The following is an 18,046-nucleotide window of genomic DNA, read 5'->3' on the forward strand; positions in this document are numbered from 1 at the left end:
TTATGTAGGACACTACCTCAGGATACTGCAGCTTCTTTCCAAAAGCCTTTAGTTGTTCCAACTATGTATATGTTTTTTTAAAAGTCCCAATTTGCACTTTAAAATATAACTGGTCTGCAATATATTTAAATATAATATTTCAGTATTAACTGCTAGGTGTTACTTAGTCTGGTTCTGACCTGCTAAATTTCTGTCCGTTTGAAATATCCTGCATTTTTTAGCTATGTGTTCTGTGCTGGAGCCTTTCGTCAGCATTCTATTGGTCAGCAACTTTGCCAGTTTAGACCTATGAAATCATGAATTTCACTCCTCTGATGAAACAAACAATGTTTTAGTTCCAAGACATGTGCACATTTGAATATCTCATTTACACTACTGGAATTGTGAAATAAGATCCCAAAAAAATGGATAAGACTTGCTAAGCCCAAATGGGAGGATGAATGGGTTTACCGGGAGTTTCTCCTATTTCTATAGTAATCTCACAGTTGCACTATATTTGGGGGTTATTTTATCTCCTAAAGCTGCAGTTTCCTTTTTGTTATATTTTATAGTCTAAATAGGACTGATCCAGTTATCCTGGTTTGTAGAATTTACAAAATACTGTACTGTATTGTGATTCAAACTTGGTTAATTCCCAGTTCATGGACCCAAACTTGTGCACTTTGTAAAGTGTGTACTCACCTTCGTTATTGATTCTTAATGCGCTACGGAGTAAGAGCTAAATCATTAACGTTGCCAATTACTGTGTAACAATTTACACCGTTTTTATTTATCAGTGGGATAGAAATTAAATCATTAGGACCTGTATTTGTTTAACAGCATACTGTGCTCCTGTTCCACAGGGTAGTGGTTAGGTACACAAGAGCTGTGATCTTTCAGTTTGTACAAACTCATCTGTGTTCGGAGATGATTATAATATTATGGTTATTTACCTATGCAAGAGGGCTGCAAGCAATCTAGGCCCCAGTTTGGGATTTAAATGAAGATAACTTGGATGCTGTATACCTGGGTTTTATTTTAGAGTCCTTTCCAGCAAAATAAATAGAGAATAATGCTTTGCTTTAGCTTTTCTTTCTTTGTACATTCTTCCCTTCCCCATCTCACACAAACAGGTAAAAATCCCCCCAAAATATTGGTTTGCTGTACAGCACAAACTGTGACAAGATTCAATTTTCAGGATTTTAAATACAGCTTCAAAAAGGATACTGCAGCTGAGGTGAACCATGAGCATTTCGAAACATCCTAAAGTAAGATTAGCTTTCTGATTTGGGGGATATATTTATAAGCTTATTTCTGAGCCTTTTTTACAACTGGGTGTCGGTGTATGGACAGTGCAATAAGTTTCTGTTAAACCCATTTGTAATGTTACACACAAATCATTTTGTAATTGTTATATTTGTAATATTTTGTTATAAAGAGTTTTGAAATATAAAAAAATGGCAACTGCCAGTGAGGAAGAGCTCCCACAACTGACTTGAGTGATCAGCTTTTCCTCACTTGTGGAATAAATCCTGTTCTCAGGCCCTCAGAGTTGTCCCTATACAGCTAGTTGATAAAACATCTCAAATGCTATATGGGTTGTTAAAATACCTTTATAATTTTGTCTGTGTAAAACTGTATTAAAATATTGACTGCTTTTGCTAGTGGTAGAATAATTTGATCATTGGATTGTAACATTGATCTGCAGTATAACCAACTGCAACAAGAATGTTTTTGTAGTTTAGATGGCTGGTCAATCCCTGAGGACTGATGTTCTAGCCAAATTGCAAACACTGCAGTCAGTATTTTCTTTATTATACTCTTGGGCTACATTTTCTTAAAAATTCAGAAGAAATTGGGCATTCTATTCAGCAAAGCAAGCCTGCATTTTGTGGTACAATTTGCTTATGCCTGTAGTGTATTGATGAAATCATTCTGTTTTGTGTGAAACAAATTTGTAGCCACACACATGTAATTAAAATGTTTTCCTTAGTAGATTTTGGCTGTGAACATTTTGAGGCTGTTGAGTAAAGCTAGATGTCCACCAACTTTCTGGTGTGCATTATATGAAACATGATAGGAAGCAGAAAAGTACAATTTTCTGTACAACATGGAGTGAAGTAGTCTTCAGTCAAAGCTTTTTTTAAAGTAACAACATTAAGTTTGCTAAAATTCAGTTACATGTTGACTACAAATTATGTTGACTCTGAATTTCTCAACTGCTGGATACAGCATGTGCGTTGCCATGCACTCCCTCATTAGCAGGGTAAGGAATATAGTGCTCTTCACCCATTTTATGTAACTGCATGAATGTTTTGGTTGTTCATCATGTAAGGGTTGAAGTACCAGCCATAGCATGCACTGTTTCAGTGTAGGATAAGGACTGAAGCACTAGGCATGTTGTTTTAACAAAATTCATTCATGTTTATTCAGTCAGGTAAGATCCACTCCAGCATGGAATTGTGCAGCTGGCTGAGGGTTAGTGGGGAGAGTAGAGTCCTATTTCAAGGTCAGTTCAGTTTCATGAATGGAAAAGTTTACCTTAATGGGGATGTGATCTTTTTTTAAATCAATCCTTAAACACACTTCACTTCACTGTTCTTTTCACAATGGTGAAATGATTGTAGGTTCAATAGCAGTTTTAAAACTGAAGATATTAGCCCAAGGGTGCAATAAAATATTACTGAAATATATGTTTTCATTTCATTCTTTCACACTTTGGGGGAAGGCACAAAAGGGAAACCTTTACTTTTTGCATTTGAAGACCGCCTTATTCTTTTCCACCCACTAATGTCTCACATTTTGTATGTCTCAAATTTGGATAGCTTGTTGGGTCAGAAATAACCAGAGCTGTCTGTGTTTTGATACAGGAGCCTTGCAGATTGAGAACAGTGAAGAGTCTGACCAGGGCAAATATGAATGCGTATCAACTAACAGCGCTGGAACACGTTACTCTGCTCCAGCCAACTTATACGTCAGAGGTAGGAAGTGGGTTTCTTCAACTTGTTCCACATTTCAGCATGCTGCTACAAATGTCTAGTTTGTGTGAGAAATTCTTTGGGTTGTTATGCACTTAAATGAACCCCTTTTGTACTCTAATGATTGGTAGTTGCATATTTTAAATGTTGAGAATTTACCCACCTTTTTTATAATTAAAAACATACAGGATACCAAGAACAACTCTACCAAGCATCTACAGGGGTTGCTTTCACTGTTCTAAGCAACCAGAATATCGTTTGAGTATCTAAATGAAAGGTGCAATGATTCTGCTTTTGTTTTTTGTTCTTTGTTTTTTTCTCTCCTGAGGTTTCTGTTTTATCAAAAGAAGATCTGAATGGACACTTTGTCAGGATACCAGCAGACTAAGGTTTCCAGACTTATGTTGGTAATGTAAATGATGGATAGATTCCATTTAAAGACTTTATCCTTTTCAAAGTGAGTGATTAGTACTTTTGCTAGATCTTCACTTGTATTTTGACCTTTTTCTAAATGGCCTTTGCTAATTGAACATTTCTAATTAGACTCATTTATTTTTAATATGGATAGAATCCGCTAAATTTCACTTCAAGAATGTGTCATCACATACGCTTTATCATACAATTTATCTTGTATTAGCGCAATCCTAGAACACAGTCAGAAACCTGAGCTTCAAGAATGTGGAATACAGCTACAGTGAAGAAATTGAGGCAGCGATTTTGGTCTCCTTACTGCCCTGTTTGCACTTGAAAATGAGGCACTAGCAGGCAAAAAATGGAGTGTTAGTTCCTCCTGCCCAGTTTGCAATGGTTTTGGAACTTGCCTGATTTTCCTTGGGTTGGGGGGTTCGAAGTGGCCAGAGCTTTCATCTGAACAGGCAGTAGCCGAATGTATGCATGCAGATCATGGTTGCTTGACCTTATTAGGACGCTGACAAGATTTCCCGACCTTAACAACTGACTAACAACAATTCCTGCTCCCACCCACACTCCATGGGTGGTAGGAGTTATTAGGTGCCCATTTCAAATGATATTTAAAGGGTTTCTCGGGTAAAACTGTGTGAAGCTTTTGGCTCCATTTTTCTGGGACTAGCTTGTGGGTATTTTGGGGGGAAAATTGGATAAGGGCCATGGTAGCACGATGCGCTACTACCCAGCGCCCAACGGACCCTATGCAGTTCGCATGAACTTCGCGCTGCCTGCTACTTACCCTGAAATCTCCGTGCAGCAAGTGCAGCCCTCGCTGCTGAGAGGCTGCACGGAGAACGAGGAAGTTGGAAATGGGGCTTGGACAGTGCACATTATCAGCTGCCTGCACTTCTTAAATGTGCAGGCACATTTCCAATGGCAGATACACAGCCAAAGAGGAGAAGGGAGAATGGCATCACAAGTAGCTGCACCAGCAAGAGAGCGAGCACCAAGATTCTCCAACGATGCTCTGGAGGCCCTGGTGGAAGGTGTGGACCAGAGGAGGGCAGCCATGTACCCGCAGGGTGGCCGGAGACCGTCTAGACTACAGCTGCATAGGCATTGGCAGGCCGTGGCACAGGAGGTGAATGCGAGGAGCACTGCACCACGCATGTGGGGGCAGTGCTGCAAGAAATTTAATGATTTGACACGAGTGGTCAAGGTGAGTGAGTGCAAGTGTCAAGTGGCACATCCTACCAACTGCACCAATAGTCCATGCACGACACCTCCCGTCACCCACCCGCCCACCAACAAACACTGCCATCCATACGCAATGCTGCATCTCACCCGCACATAATACCACACTTTCAGGCCACGCAACCACCACTCAAGTCACACAAACTGGCAGCTATTTGACCATGACAGGCACATCACCTACACACCTTGCAGGACGCTCACTGACACACTGTCCTCTGTCTTGCAGGAGAAGGTGGCGTATAACACCCTCCAGCAGGAGGGACCTGAGGCTGGACGGGCATGTCTACATGTCCTCACCCACCCTAGAGGAGATGGTGCTGCGGATTATTGGGCGTGCCATCGCTGCAGCCTTTAACATCGTGCCGCGCCGGAGGTCCCAGTCAAGGAGGTCTCTGCATATCTAATAATCCTTCTCCTTTTCCACATCTCCCTCCTCCCGTAATCTTTTCTGACTCACGTGCTGCACATGCTGCCAGCACACACCTCTTGCTCCTCTCCCCACTCCACAACTCAACCTATTTCCCTTTGTCATTGCAGATACCCAAGAACACCTGGCGGCACCGGAGGAGGAGGAGGAGTCTGAAGCCACACCGTCACTCAATCTGACACTTGCTTCCACCAGTTCAGAGACCGACACTGCGCGTCCTTTAGAGGTTAGGTTAGAGGAGGGATCTGCACGTGGTGAGACACCGAGCACAAGTGTGCAGGAGCCGGGGCAGAGGGAACGGATACCACAGGAGCCAACCCGCCGGAGGGCGAGGTCGCTCCCTAGTTCTGCCGCAGAGGAGTCAGATGAGGACTTCGATGGGCCAGGCTACAAAAGACGGCTGATGGGTGTGCACCAACAAGTGCTTGGGGCACTGGAAAGCCTGCCAGAAAGCCTGTGCATAATGAGAAGGGGCATGGAGAAGTCCAGCTCCAACTTGGTGCAGGGCTTTGTACAGAGCTTGGAGCCCATCCTTTCCAACATGGAACGGGTGGTCACCTCCATCAGCGCACCTGTGGAACCCACCATGATGCAGCGTCTTATGACTGATGTCACAGCATCCATTACAGCACAAACATCTGCCATCCAAGGTCTGACTGCTGCATTTGCAGCTCAGACTGCTGCATTGGAAGCTCAAACTGCTGCTATCATGGCTCTGGGTACCACTGTGGAACGGGACTTCCAGGGCATTACAGCATTCCAGCAATCCGTTCTCCAGCCGATCACCAGGAGTGCTGAGGCACCGCCCCGGGAGAGTGGCAGTGGCGCCATGGCAGTCAGACCTGCTGTCCTCTCTCAGGACGACATCATTCCTGCTCCCACTCCGCCAGTGCCCCTGTTGTTGCCCGTCGGCCAGCCAGGCCAGACTGCTGCAGCCCATGCTGAGATGATGCAATCTGAAGCCGGGCCCTCCAGGCCCAGAGCTGCTCGAGGTCGTCCTCCAAGGCCATCTGGACGTTCCTCCATTGAAAGCCAGCAGCCTTCCACCACCCATGCTCCAGCCACTGGGGAAGTACCTTGTAGGAGCACTAGGATAGGTAAAGGCACATGGACAACAGGCACTAAGGGAATGCACAAGGGTGAATAGTTCTGTTATGTTTGCATATTTTCATTTATTAATCCATAAATGAGAGTTTGATTTGGCATTTGGTGGTGGTTTTTATTCATGCAGTGAGCTGAGAGGAATACCAATGTGTAATGTGATGGAGGGCGATTTGATTGTCTTGTGGGAGGGGAAAGGTGAGGAATGTAGGACTGTTGGTAAGTTGGGGGATGTAGTTCCAAATATTGATAGTGGGCACGGATCAGAAGAGCACGCACAGCCCTTGCAGACGAGGTGTGTGGTTCGTGCTGCAACCTTGTGTCTTCCTCCACCTCCTCTTAAGGCTCAACCCCCTCCTCCTGCTCCTCCGCCTCTTCCTCCTCAGCCTCCTCCTCCACCTCTGGCTCAGGATCTTCTGCAGTCATTGGTGGCAAAGGCTGGTCCCTCATGATGGCGAGGTTGTGCAGCATGCAGCAGACCACCACAAATCTGCCCACCCGCTCAGGGGAGTACTGCAGGGCTCCTCCAGACCAGTCCAGGCAGCAGAAGCGTTGTTTGAGGAGGCCTATGGTGTGCTCCAAGATGTTGCGTGTGGCAGCATGGCTTTCATTATAGGCCTGCTGTGCACGTGTGCATGGATTCCTGGCCGGTGTCATGAGCCATGTTGTGAGGGGATAGCCCTTGTCACCCAGTAGCCAGCCTTTGACTTGCTGAGTCGGATGAAAGATAGCTGGCATGTTGGACTGCCACATGACGAAGGCGTCGTGACTACTCCCAGGGTAGCGGGCATCGACCTCCAAGATGCGATGTATGTGGTCACACACCAACTGCACGTGGAAGCCCTTTCGGTTGACGAAGACAGCCAAGTTGATGTGCGGGGCACGCAGCGCAATATGTGTGCAGTCCATGACACCCTGCACCGTGGGAAGACAGCAATGCGGGCGAACCCCCGTGCTCGCTCGTTCTGATTGTCTCTGTCGAGAGGGAAGGTGATCAACCTGTTCCTCGTGGTACAGTGCATCTGTGACTTCCCTTATGCAGCAGTGAACTGCATACTGTGAGATGTTGCACATGTCGCCAGCAGAGGCCTGAAATGCTCCTGAGCCATAGAAATTCAGTTCCACGGTGACCTTCACAGCCACAGGCAATGCTGTGAGGCTGCAGTTATGGCCGCACCAGTTGACAGATCTCAGTGACGGCTTCCTTGGTAAACCTCAGGCGTCTGATGCAATCTTCCTTGGTCATGTTGAAGTAAGAGAATTGATCCCTGAAGGCCCTCATTGGGTAGGGCCTCCTGCTCAGTGCCCCGCGCCTCCTCGTCCTCCGTCTCCCTGCAGCTTGACCTGCTGGGCGTGGCCTCTCTGCATGCTCCCAGTCATGCTCAATGTCCGATGGGAGCCCTAGCAGACCGCCCATGGTTGGCAGGAATGTTATTCCACCAGGGTTGTAACTTCTGATCCGTAAGGCAATACCTGCCAAAGCACTCTCAAAAGTAGTGTAGGAACGCTCAATAAAAATAGGGAGCTTTAAAAAACACTTCCTACTCCTCCAGCAGTCAGAAGCAATAATCCAGCAACTAACCTGCAATACCTGCATGGCCCTTTAAATAGCACTGGTGGGGGGGTCCTTCAGGCATGGTAAGAAACGTTTAGATGGTCGGGGCTAAGACTGTGTGTTGAGTTGAGCATTAAGGTCCAAAATTGTGTGTATCACTTTAAATCAGCTTTGTTTTTCCAATGAGGCAGTGACCAAGTTGTGAGTTCACAGCCAATGAAGTACTTTAGAAGTGTAATCACTGTTGTAATGTAGGGAAACACAGCAGCCTATTTGTGTACAGCAAGGTCCCATAAACAACAATGAAATAAATGACCTGTTAATCTGTGTTAATTATGTTAGTTGAGGGATAAATGTGGGCCAGAACACCTGGAGAACGTCCCTGCACCACTTCAAATAGTGCCTCGAATCTTGTACATCTACCTGACAGGGCTGAGGCAACAGTGCCACTAGTGAGCCAAGGCTGATGCTAAGCCTTGATGGTCACAAAGTGTTGGTGTCATGTGTGAAAATCTCATACAAACCGGGAATGGATTCCACCATCCTAGACATTTTTTGGATACTCCCTGGGAGGCAATTGCTAGTGCACAGAAATCATCCTTTTTTTTGAATGCTAGACCCCCAAAGTCTGCATTTCTGTTATCAGCAGAGCTAAGATGTGAGCTGGCCCTATGGTTAGCTCTTTCTTGGGCCTTTCTTGCCACCACCTCCTGCTCCTGGTCACACGTGTTTGTTGAATCCCCCAGTGCACTCCCCTCAAACTCTCTATTTAAGTTACACGGGAGTGGAAACGGTAGATATGTGCCTGGAGCAAGGGCTTTCAACCCTTGCCAATTATGTGCCAGCATACCATAGTGTGTATGATGCCAGGAAGTAATAGCAAGTGTGACCAAGAAGGTGAAGTGATCGTGAGGGCTGTAGTAGTTTCTGAGTGTTTGAGTGGGACCAGAAAGGAGGTGCACTTGGATGCACTGCTGACTTTTTAACCTTTACTCTGTCGATGAGTTCAATCTTGGACAGAAATCCACTTTCTCCTGGAATGAATTCAATTTCTTTGCTGGCTTTTGGCCTTTACTGCGACCTCCAACTTCACCGCCACTTTCTTTTAAAACTTAATTCTCTGCTGAACTGCCTCTATTCCAGTACCGAGTCTGATTCCTCTGCCTCAATTTTTTGCTTCTCTGCTGGGACTTTTCACTCTACAGTGAGCAGGCTCTGATACATTTCTGCTGGTTCCCATCCTGTGCTAATCCCATGATGCTGAATGTTCTCTACTTTGCTGCAATTGACTTGTTTCCCGTTGCCGCTAACTCCATTTATCTTTCAGAACTCCTCAGTCACCCTACACTGGACTAAGTAAATCTGATTTCTCATGCTCCTGCTGCTTTTCCTAATCTTGTGTACTTCTCAGCACCATACAGCTGTTCCTCAGACCAGCTTCCTCATCTGAACTGATCCAGTGGATTTACCTTTCACCCACCCCGCTCCCTGGACTTCACTACTCTTGTTCCTCGCGTTTCGCTCGCACTTATCCTTACTCCTCTGCTAGTATATTGGAACCACTAGTGCATATTGCTAACACAGGCCACTATGCACCTCTGCTGGATTCCTGGATCTACCTCTACAGGCTCATGGTCGACTCTCCAATCCTCCTCAGTCTTCTGATTCCACTGACAGTCTCCAGCAGCGCACCCAGTGATACTCTGCTCCTTGCACTGTTTCTGGATCTACTTTCTCCACAACTGTCTCCGAAATGGACACTGGTTTGTGAATGCTCCAAGCTGACTCTACCCTTTCTACAAGTCAACTTCATAGGACCTCATACTTAAACTTTGGAGTCTTTCATATCGCCTCCCTGTGACCATTTGCGTGCATGTTTTGGCTGCCACTCCGGACCTGAGCCCATTACTTCTATCTTCATTTCTCTTTTCTCTTCGTACCATTCAGTCCCTTTTCTCTTGCCTCCTCCCCTTCCTGTCACCCAGTCAAGCCACCTTTCATTTCTCCCCTCTCGGATACTTTACCCCCTCCTCCAATCCCAACCCCAACCTATCACTGCTCTTCTGCCTTGTTGCCCACCTGCCACCATATCAGGCTCAAATCCCCCTTGAATAAGCCCACAGCTACATTCTGTGCCTCACTTGGCAATCTCCAAAGGGCCCATTGAAACACCAGTCACTTCCTCCTTACAAGCAGCCCCAACCTCTACTCTCACTGACCTGCCCACCAAGTGCGCCTGCTTGGGGCTAAACACATCCTCATCATCCCACCCACCACTGCCAGAGGATCAACAATCACCACTCCTCTCCACATTTCTTTCCAGAATATCTGTTTACTCATAAACAAGGCCATTGCCATCCACAACCTTATTGTGGCTGATTGGATGGACATCCTGGCTTTGACTGAAATTTAGCTCATGGGTGGCAACACCTTGCCCTTTACTGACACCTCCCTACCTGGCTATACTTTCCACCACCTACCCGGCTAATGTCTTGTTCTCTCCTCTTACGCCTCTATTACCTTTTACTTCTTTGAGCAACTCACCTTGTTCCACCCCTGTCACTTGGTTGTCATGCTCCCTCAAGCACCACCCTGAATTTCTCACCAAGATATCCTCCATTCTTTAGTCCCTCAGCCTCTGCACTGAGCAACTCCCCATCCTCTATCAATCTCTAACTCAACTCCTCTTGCCCCTATATTCTGAATTCACTGCCCTCCTGTCCTCCCTTAACCTATTCCACCATTTAACTCACCTACTCATATTCTCGGCCACCTCTTCGACCTTGCTGTCTCCCGTGGCCTCTACGCCTATGGTCTCGATCGCATACAAAGCCATCTCCAACCACTGGCTAAATCCTTCACCACTCACACCCCCAACTTCTTTCTGCATTGGCCACAAAGAAAACTCTCCCCCAAGTCACTTACAACCACAGTTTCAAACTACCAACTGCCTAGTCTTTGCCCCTCCATTCACCATAGTACTACTGCAGCTATTGATCTGCCCAACCACTCCCTCACTCCCATCTTCAAGGCTTGCCTTAGTAAAACGATTGCTCGATCCTATCCCAGTCTTTGCCCAATGAAGCCCCCCATTTCACTCCCACAAGTCCAAGGGGAGCAAACTTGAGTGTATCTGGCATACAATTGGTTGAGCTATCTATCAACAGATCTGGCTGGAGTACATCAAGTGCTGTTGGGCTTTGCTGTCCTCTTCTAAAACCGCCCACTGCTCCAGGATCATCCTAGAGACCAAAGATAACCCCCGGCTTTTCTCCACTACCAATCATCTCTTTAAACCGTTCTCTCCTGCCACCTCCACTCTCACCTCCAACAACAGCTGTGGAGAGCTCATGGACTTTGTCACTAAGATTGAGATCATCCACCAGCTTCCTCGGATGCTTATTCCCTTGTCCACCAAGCCCGGAAACTGCATCCTTCTCTAGTTTCTGTCCTATCTCCCTTCATGCTCTCTCCGAGCTCATCTTGTTTATGAGACCTGCCTTCTCGCTGAAGCGTTTCGTTGAAGCTAGAAGCCATTCTTTACAGTCCCCACTGCAAACTCCATACTTCTTCCTGGGCACTGTCTCAAGTTGAACCAAGCTGTTCGCAACCTTGGCATTCTATCTTCTCTATCGCAAAGACCATCTACATACACCATTCTAATATTGCCTGCCTGTCTCCTGCCTCTGCCTCAGCTTGTCTGCTGCTGAAATTCCCATCCATGCCTTTGTCACCTCCAGAATCGACAATTGCAATGTTCTCCAGGCCAGCCTGTCATCCTCCACCCTCCATAAACTTGAGTTCATCCAAAACTCTGCTGCCTACCTCTTATCCCACACTAAATCTTGCTCACCAATCACTCCTGCCCTTGCTGATCTACTTTGGCTCCCAGTCCCCCAAAGCCTTCAATTTAAAATTCTGATCCTCACATTTAACTCCCTTCGTGGCCTTGCCCCTTCCTATCTCTGTAAACCTCCACTAGCCCTACAACTACCACTCGCCACAAACTCTCCGTTTCTCCATCTCAGCTAAAACAGATGCTAGTTGGTCAGCATAACTGGCCTATTTAAAAGAGGAAGAAACTACAGCTTTGTTGTCTTTTTAATGTGTGGATTGTTAAATGTTGATCTGGTGTTCTGCAAGATCTCTAAACCAGCAACATATTAAGAAATTAGATGACAGGTTAACTAATCACATTAACAATCAGCTAACTGATTAATGTATTTATCAAACAATATAGTCCTTGGGTGTTTCTTTGCTTTCTAGCCTCTGTTAACTTACTCACTTTTTTGATATTTTTGCAAAAAAACACGAAGCATAATTCAAGCTTACTTTCTTTAGTGCAAACAACAAAAGTTAACAAAAATTTTTTCAGGATGGCTGAACATGTTCATTACACATAATGTTTCAACTGCCGCTGCTTTTCAAACAATGCATTTTGTAATGGTGCCTGTTTTAGACAAAAAGGATGAAGTTAAGCCTGTGACAAAACTTAATTAATTTGAATTTTCATTTAATTTACTGGTGGGTGGGGTTGGAAGTAACTTAGCAGGTTTTGTGCTCAATATATTTTTTGTGTTCTACATCATAAAATTGTTAGCACCCGTTGTCCATGACCCACATTCCTGCTTTGGAGAATTTGCAGACTACCTTAACAAAAGAGAAGCTATTTAAACAGCTTACTATCTGGTTAGTATTATTAATCATCAGTGTCTTGGTGAATTATAAGATGGTTAAGATCGAATATGAATCATAAATTGGTCTTGTAGTTTATTATTTTGTAGAACCACAAGATTCAGATTATTGATTTGTGTCATTTACAGCTATCAAATGGCCTCTATATTGGTATTTTTTATAGCTGGTATGCCACTGGTAGTAGGCATGCAATTCTGTCACTGCCGCTGGCGTGCTGTTATATAGGAAAAGAGCTTCATTCCCCAGATTGGCCATCAGAGGCAGCACAAAACAGAGTAGTACCTATTGGCCATTCAGTGGGCCCAGTTGGAACAGCGGCCTGCCATAGGGTTAACTCCCTACCTAACAGCACTGTGAGAGAACCTTCACCACATGGACTGCAGCAGTTCAAGAAGGCGGCTCACCACCACCTTCTCAAGGGCAATTAGGGATGGGCAATAAATGCTGGCCTTGCCAGTGACGCCCACATTCCATGAACAAAAAGTGGCACTCATCCTGTGCTCCAGCAGCAATATAAAAGCACTTTAAAAAGCTGTACGGTTCTGAGGTACTAATACAGAGGAATGTTAGCATTGCAGTGAGCACATCTGGTGTTTGTTGGATAATTGATAAAGCAAGTTATTTGTCATGGCATGACAGCCCATGGTAAAAACCCAGTAATTTTCTGTATTTAACCCATGTAGTATGATTTTCAAAAAAAGTCCTGAGGCCATTGAAAAATGCTGTTTTCTGGCTCTATCCGTGCTAACCATGATGTATTTTCTCTCTGCATAGACACATGTGATTTTGATGTGAGCACTTAGTTTCTGCTGGGTGCAATCCAATGATGCAAGTCTGCCCATTGAAATGTTAATCCAACAGGTGGAATAAAGTCTACAGTAACAGTATTCACACTTTCCAGAAATTCAACCAAACTAGGCCTAATGATCACCACATTAAGAATGTACTGTAATCCAATAAATGGGGAATTTCCCCAGACCGACCTGCGTGAATTTTCTGATTTTTCTCTCCTTTGCCCCATAACTGTTCCATAATTTACAGCTTTTTTTTGCCACGACAAATCACTTGTCTTACTATTGATAGATATATTGGTTGAATAATGTGAACTACACAAACCAATGCTTTATGACATCACCTAGTTGCTGTACAAAACACCAAATTTGCATTTAGCTCAATATTTGCACCATCTTTATGATGGTGTTAATCTCCTTGATCATTTCAATAATTGATATATTTCATTGCAAAAAAAAATTCACAGTCATCTGCATAATTGTGAGAATGTTGTTCTTGCCATTAGGAGGCCAGAGGCCAAATGTCCAACCCTTTTTGCCAGATACACCAGGTACATAGCACATAAAAAGACCTTTATGTACTGTTCTGCATTTATTATGTCATTTGCTTTCATGCAGAAGCCCAGGTCTCCATATTCCAAATCTGCTTTCACTGTCCCCACGTATTTTTTTTAAAATTGATTTTGGTTGTCCTAGGCACATTATAGTAAGCCTGGAAATTGACACTGAACAGTTCCATGAGTCAGTGTGCTTGTGTCATTATGCTATTTTGCTACGCTACTACATCAAACTGGCTCAGCACATCTAATTGGTCAAAGGAGGAGGAAGTTCATCTCAAAGCAGACTTCAAGATTTGCAATAAATTGGGTCTGTCCTACACTTGGTTTTACGTAGGTTAGATTGTTCATGTTAGGGAGTGCTGTCAACGACAGGAGAACTGCATGTTGGCATTCAACAGCACTCCATTAAGGTGAAAGGAGTAGCAGTCATGATTTATCTTTGGAACTCCAACCCTTTGGGGAGAGGGGGAAGCTCTCTGCATTATTCAGACAACTTTCCTCAGACCAGTTGGGGGAAACGAGGGTCAAAATGGAATATGTAAAAACAAAAGCGGATTTTGGATATTGCCTTTATGCCTAAGATATTGGAACCAGTGATGTTGAACTATTTCAGTTATAGTTCATTGTGTTTCTGTTAAAACTGAGAAACCCTAAATGTAGTACAATACACCGTTGTGGAATGAATGCCCAAATACTTGTTTTGCTGTAAATTAATTTTCTTCATTTTCATTCTCTCACATCTCAATTTCACAGATCCGTGGCCTAACCCCTTTTCCCCCTTTGAATTTTCAGAGTTTTTTTTATTGCAGACATCTGACTGGAATAACTATGGTAACCTGGTTCAGAAAAACAGGATATTTCAACTGTGTGTGTTTCTGACACAAATTTGCCTGCCATTAACAATGTTTCTATCCTGAAGTGTTTGATCAAAACACAGAGCCATTGTGCTGAACAACCTGTTATTACACTTTAATTTTATGTGTCCTTTTTAAGTATTTTGTACTGCATATATGTGAAGGGCTGGGAAGTGAAGCAGAGAGAACGAAAACACACCATATAAACACATAATGGCAACATGCCAAAATGTCAAAACTTGATGCATATTCCAAGTACAATTAGCACTACCCTACAGTGGAATTCCAATCATAATTGAGTCCTGGCAAATACATGTAATATAGTATTCCTTCTGTTTACGCTAAAGAAAATGGGGACAAATTTCTTTAAGATGTCTTTTATCCCTAAAAACTTTTTTTAAGGGGGAAATCAGTTATTGTTTTTAATTGCCATATAATATTGCAAGACCCAAGGGTTATTTTCATATATGTACCGGTTTGAATTTGTGCTGTATATAAAATTACATCTATGTACACTGCTGAAATGGTTGTCTCTTGAAAATGTTTTTTCTAATTGTAGAGACCATCACAACACTTCCCAGCCTGGACTTAATGGATTTACTTTGATATTTTAATCATTTCACAACTGTTCCAACAAGGGTGCAGTTGTGGTAGAATCAAATATCCTCATGTACAGAATTGTGGTTTTTATTTTTTTCTTTAAGAGGTGTGATACAGGGTGTCATTATAACAAGACACGTAATCTTGTGCTGTGTGTGTGTGTGTGTGTCTGGTTTATGAATGTGTGTGTGTGTGAAGCGGGAAAGCCACCACGCTGTTGTCTTGTCTTGTTCTTTCAGTGCTGTGAGGATTGATGAAGCCTGGCCTGTTTTTACTCTCTGTGTTTTTCCTTGTCTTTTTATTCCCTCCTCATCCTCATTGCACTCTACCATCAAACCCTTCATCTCTCAGATCAGCGAGAAGGTTGGTCTCTTTCACTTCTTATCCACCTACGCCACGCCAAACGACTTTCCTGTAGTGAGACAGAGGAGAGCTGGGGTTTCTGGCTCCCTGCCAGGCACGGCCTAGCCCTACCTGTTGGAATCTAATGACTTTCTGCTTAAGTGTCTTTAAAACCTTGTGGAAGTGTCGGCGTGCTGCATGTTAATGTTGGTTCCTATTCTCAATCACTGGTTCTGCTCTGTGCCGTGAGGAGAATCTTAACTGCTGTCTGCTTCTTTCACAGTTGGTAGCTGCATGAGTATTACTTTGAAATAGTAATCCCAATTTCACCTTTGGCTTTCAAAAATGTTGAGGTGTTTGTCCAAATTTCACATTTGATCATCATAAATACCAAATGCTATTATTTCAGATTTCTTAAATCATATCATCCATTCTGAAATTATGCTCCATTTTAAAATATACAATTTATCACATCCTATTGTAATAATTAGCCAACCTAAAAAGCTTAATTAAGTTTGGCACAAATAAATCGATTTTATAAATATGTGAGCAATGTTAGTAGTCTAGAACATTGAAGTTAACATTCTTTAGGTAAATGTAATGAATAGACAGGCTGCTGGAATGGGCAGACACATGGCAGATGAAATTTAACACAGAGAAGTGCGAAGTGATACATTTTGGCAGGAAGAATGAGAGGCAAGATAAACTAAATGGTACAATTCTAAAGGGGGCGCATGAACAGAGAGACCTGGTATATGTGCACAAATCTTTAAAGTGGCAAGACAGGTTGAGAAAGTGGTTTAAAAAAGCACACAGGATCCTGGGCTTTATAAATAGAGGCATAGAGTGCATAAGCAAGGAAGTTATGTTGAACCTTTATAAAACACTGATTTCGGCCACAGCTGGAATATTGTGTCCAATTCTGGGCACTGCAAGTTAGGAAGGATGTGAAGGCCTTAGAGAGCGTACAGAAAAGATTTACTAGAATGGTTCCAGGGATGAGGGACTTCAGTTACATGGATAGACTAGAGAAGTTGAGGTTGTTCTTCTTAGAGCAGAGAAGGTGAGAGGAGATTTGATAGAAGTGTTCAAAATCATGAAGGGGTTTAGATAAAGTAAATAAAGAGAAACTGTTCCCATTGATGGAAGGATCGAGAACTAGAAAACAGATTTAAGGTGATTAGCCTTAAATCATGAGACATGAGGAAAAACCTTTTTACACAGCGAGTAGTTTTGACCTGGAATGTGTTGTGTGAAAGGGTGGTGGAAGCAGATTCAGTCATAATTGGATAAATACTTGAAGGGTAAAAATTTGCAGGGCAATGAGAAACAGCAGGGGAAGGGACTAACTGGATTACTCTTACAAAAAGCTGGCAGGGCTCAATGGGCCGAGTGGCCTCCTGTGCTGTAAATATAGATTACTTTTGCAGCAGTCATACCAACTATAGTGTCTGAACTGGGGCTTTTACCTATTCGTAACGTGCTGGTATCCCACTAACTACAGTGGTCAAACTGGGATTACTATAGTATGAAACGTAGCCCTTCCGAAGTACAAATTCTCTGGGGTTTAGTGAAATTGTTACTGATTTTTAAGATTTCTGGGTTTTTGGGGGAAAAAAAATATTATAGTTTCTTACAAATAACCAGGTTTCCCACTCCAGTTCTCTTTACTCTCACCCTTTTATAAAACAATGACAGCATGCCACTTTAACTTCTATATAGCTGTGTGAGATGTTAGGTTGTGATATGTGATTGGAATGTTTTAATAGAGACTAAAACTCAATCTTTAATGACTGCAGAAAAGACAAAGCATATTCATGGTTTGGAATAGGGAGTTCGCTCATTTTCAAACATTCAAGTTTTGTGTTGCATATGCACATCCGGAAGTTGTTTTGATCAGGTCCTGTTTAAAATTACATAAATCATTTTTGTATGTCCTGTGGATACAAAGCAGAAGCTAGGACAGAGGGAGATATTTCACATACTGTGGAAAACAGCTGTGAATTGGGGAAAATCTTATTTCAGTGTACCAAACTCCAAACTCCCCAAACCCCTAAGCTGCTTTTACTCATACTTTTCCAGACAATATTCTGTATTTGCTACAATGTTCATTATGCCGATAATTCTTTGATTTGACTGTTTGAATTTTGTGGGTCTTCTGTGCCCTCATTGGTGAAAATTTAGACAATCAAACAGAGCAGCATTATACATCACAGCACATACAAGCAGTGTTGTCTATACGAATTTGAGTCAGTCACTCTGAAATTAGGTGCAATCTACCAAATGGAACCAGGTCTTGCTTTTCTTTGGGAGGTTCTACTGCACATGAGGCGATTAGAGATGGGCAGTAACTGCTGATCTTGCTAATGACGCCCACATCCTGTCAACAAAATATTAAAAAACAAAGTGATAGTAATGGTGAAGATTCATGCTGGCCTATGTCTTCTGCCTACTTATATGATCACTGTGATATGAATGGTGTTGTGGCCATTTGGGCATCAG

The 18,046-nt window shown here is 43.4% G+C and overlaps 1 protein-coding gene across 8 annotated transcripts in view; it reads left to right on the forward strand.

Annotated features, from left to right (window-relative positions):
- Positions 1-18,046, forward strand: part of LOC137325201 (receptor-type tyrosine-protein phosphatase F-like) — a 521,369-nt gene that overhangs the window by 313,918 nt on the left and 189,405 nt on the right. For all 8 annotated transcript variants that reach the window (XM_067990027.1, XM_067990026.1, XM_067990031.1 and 5 more), the window contains one exon: positions 2,850-2,960. In XM_067990027.1, the coding sequence (XP_067846128.1) occupies positions 2,850-2,960 (111 nt within the window). The remainder of the gene's footprint in view (positions 1-2,849; positions 2,961-18,046) is intronic.

This window comes from Heptranchias perlo, chromosome 9 (assembly GCF_035084215.1).
Source record: "Heptranchias perlo isolate sHepPer1 chromosome 9, sHepPer1.hap1, whole genome shotgun sequence".
In the NCBI taxonomy this organism is placed as follows: Eukaryota; Metazoa; Chordata; class Chondrichthyes; order Hexanchiformes; family Hexanchidae; genus Heptranchias; species Heptranchias perlo.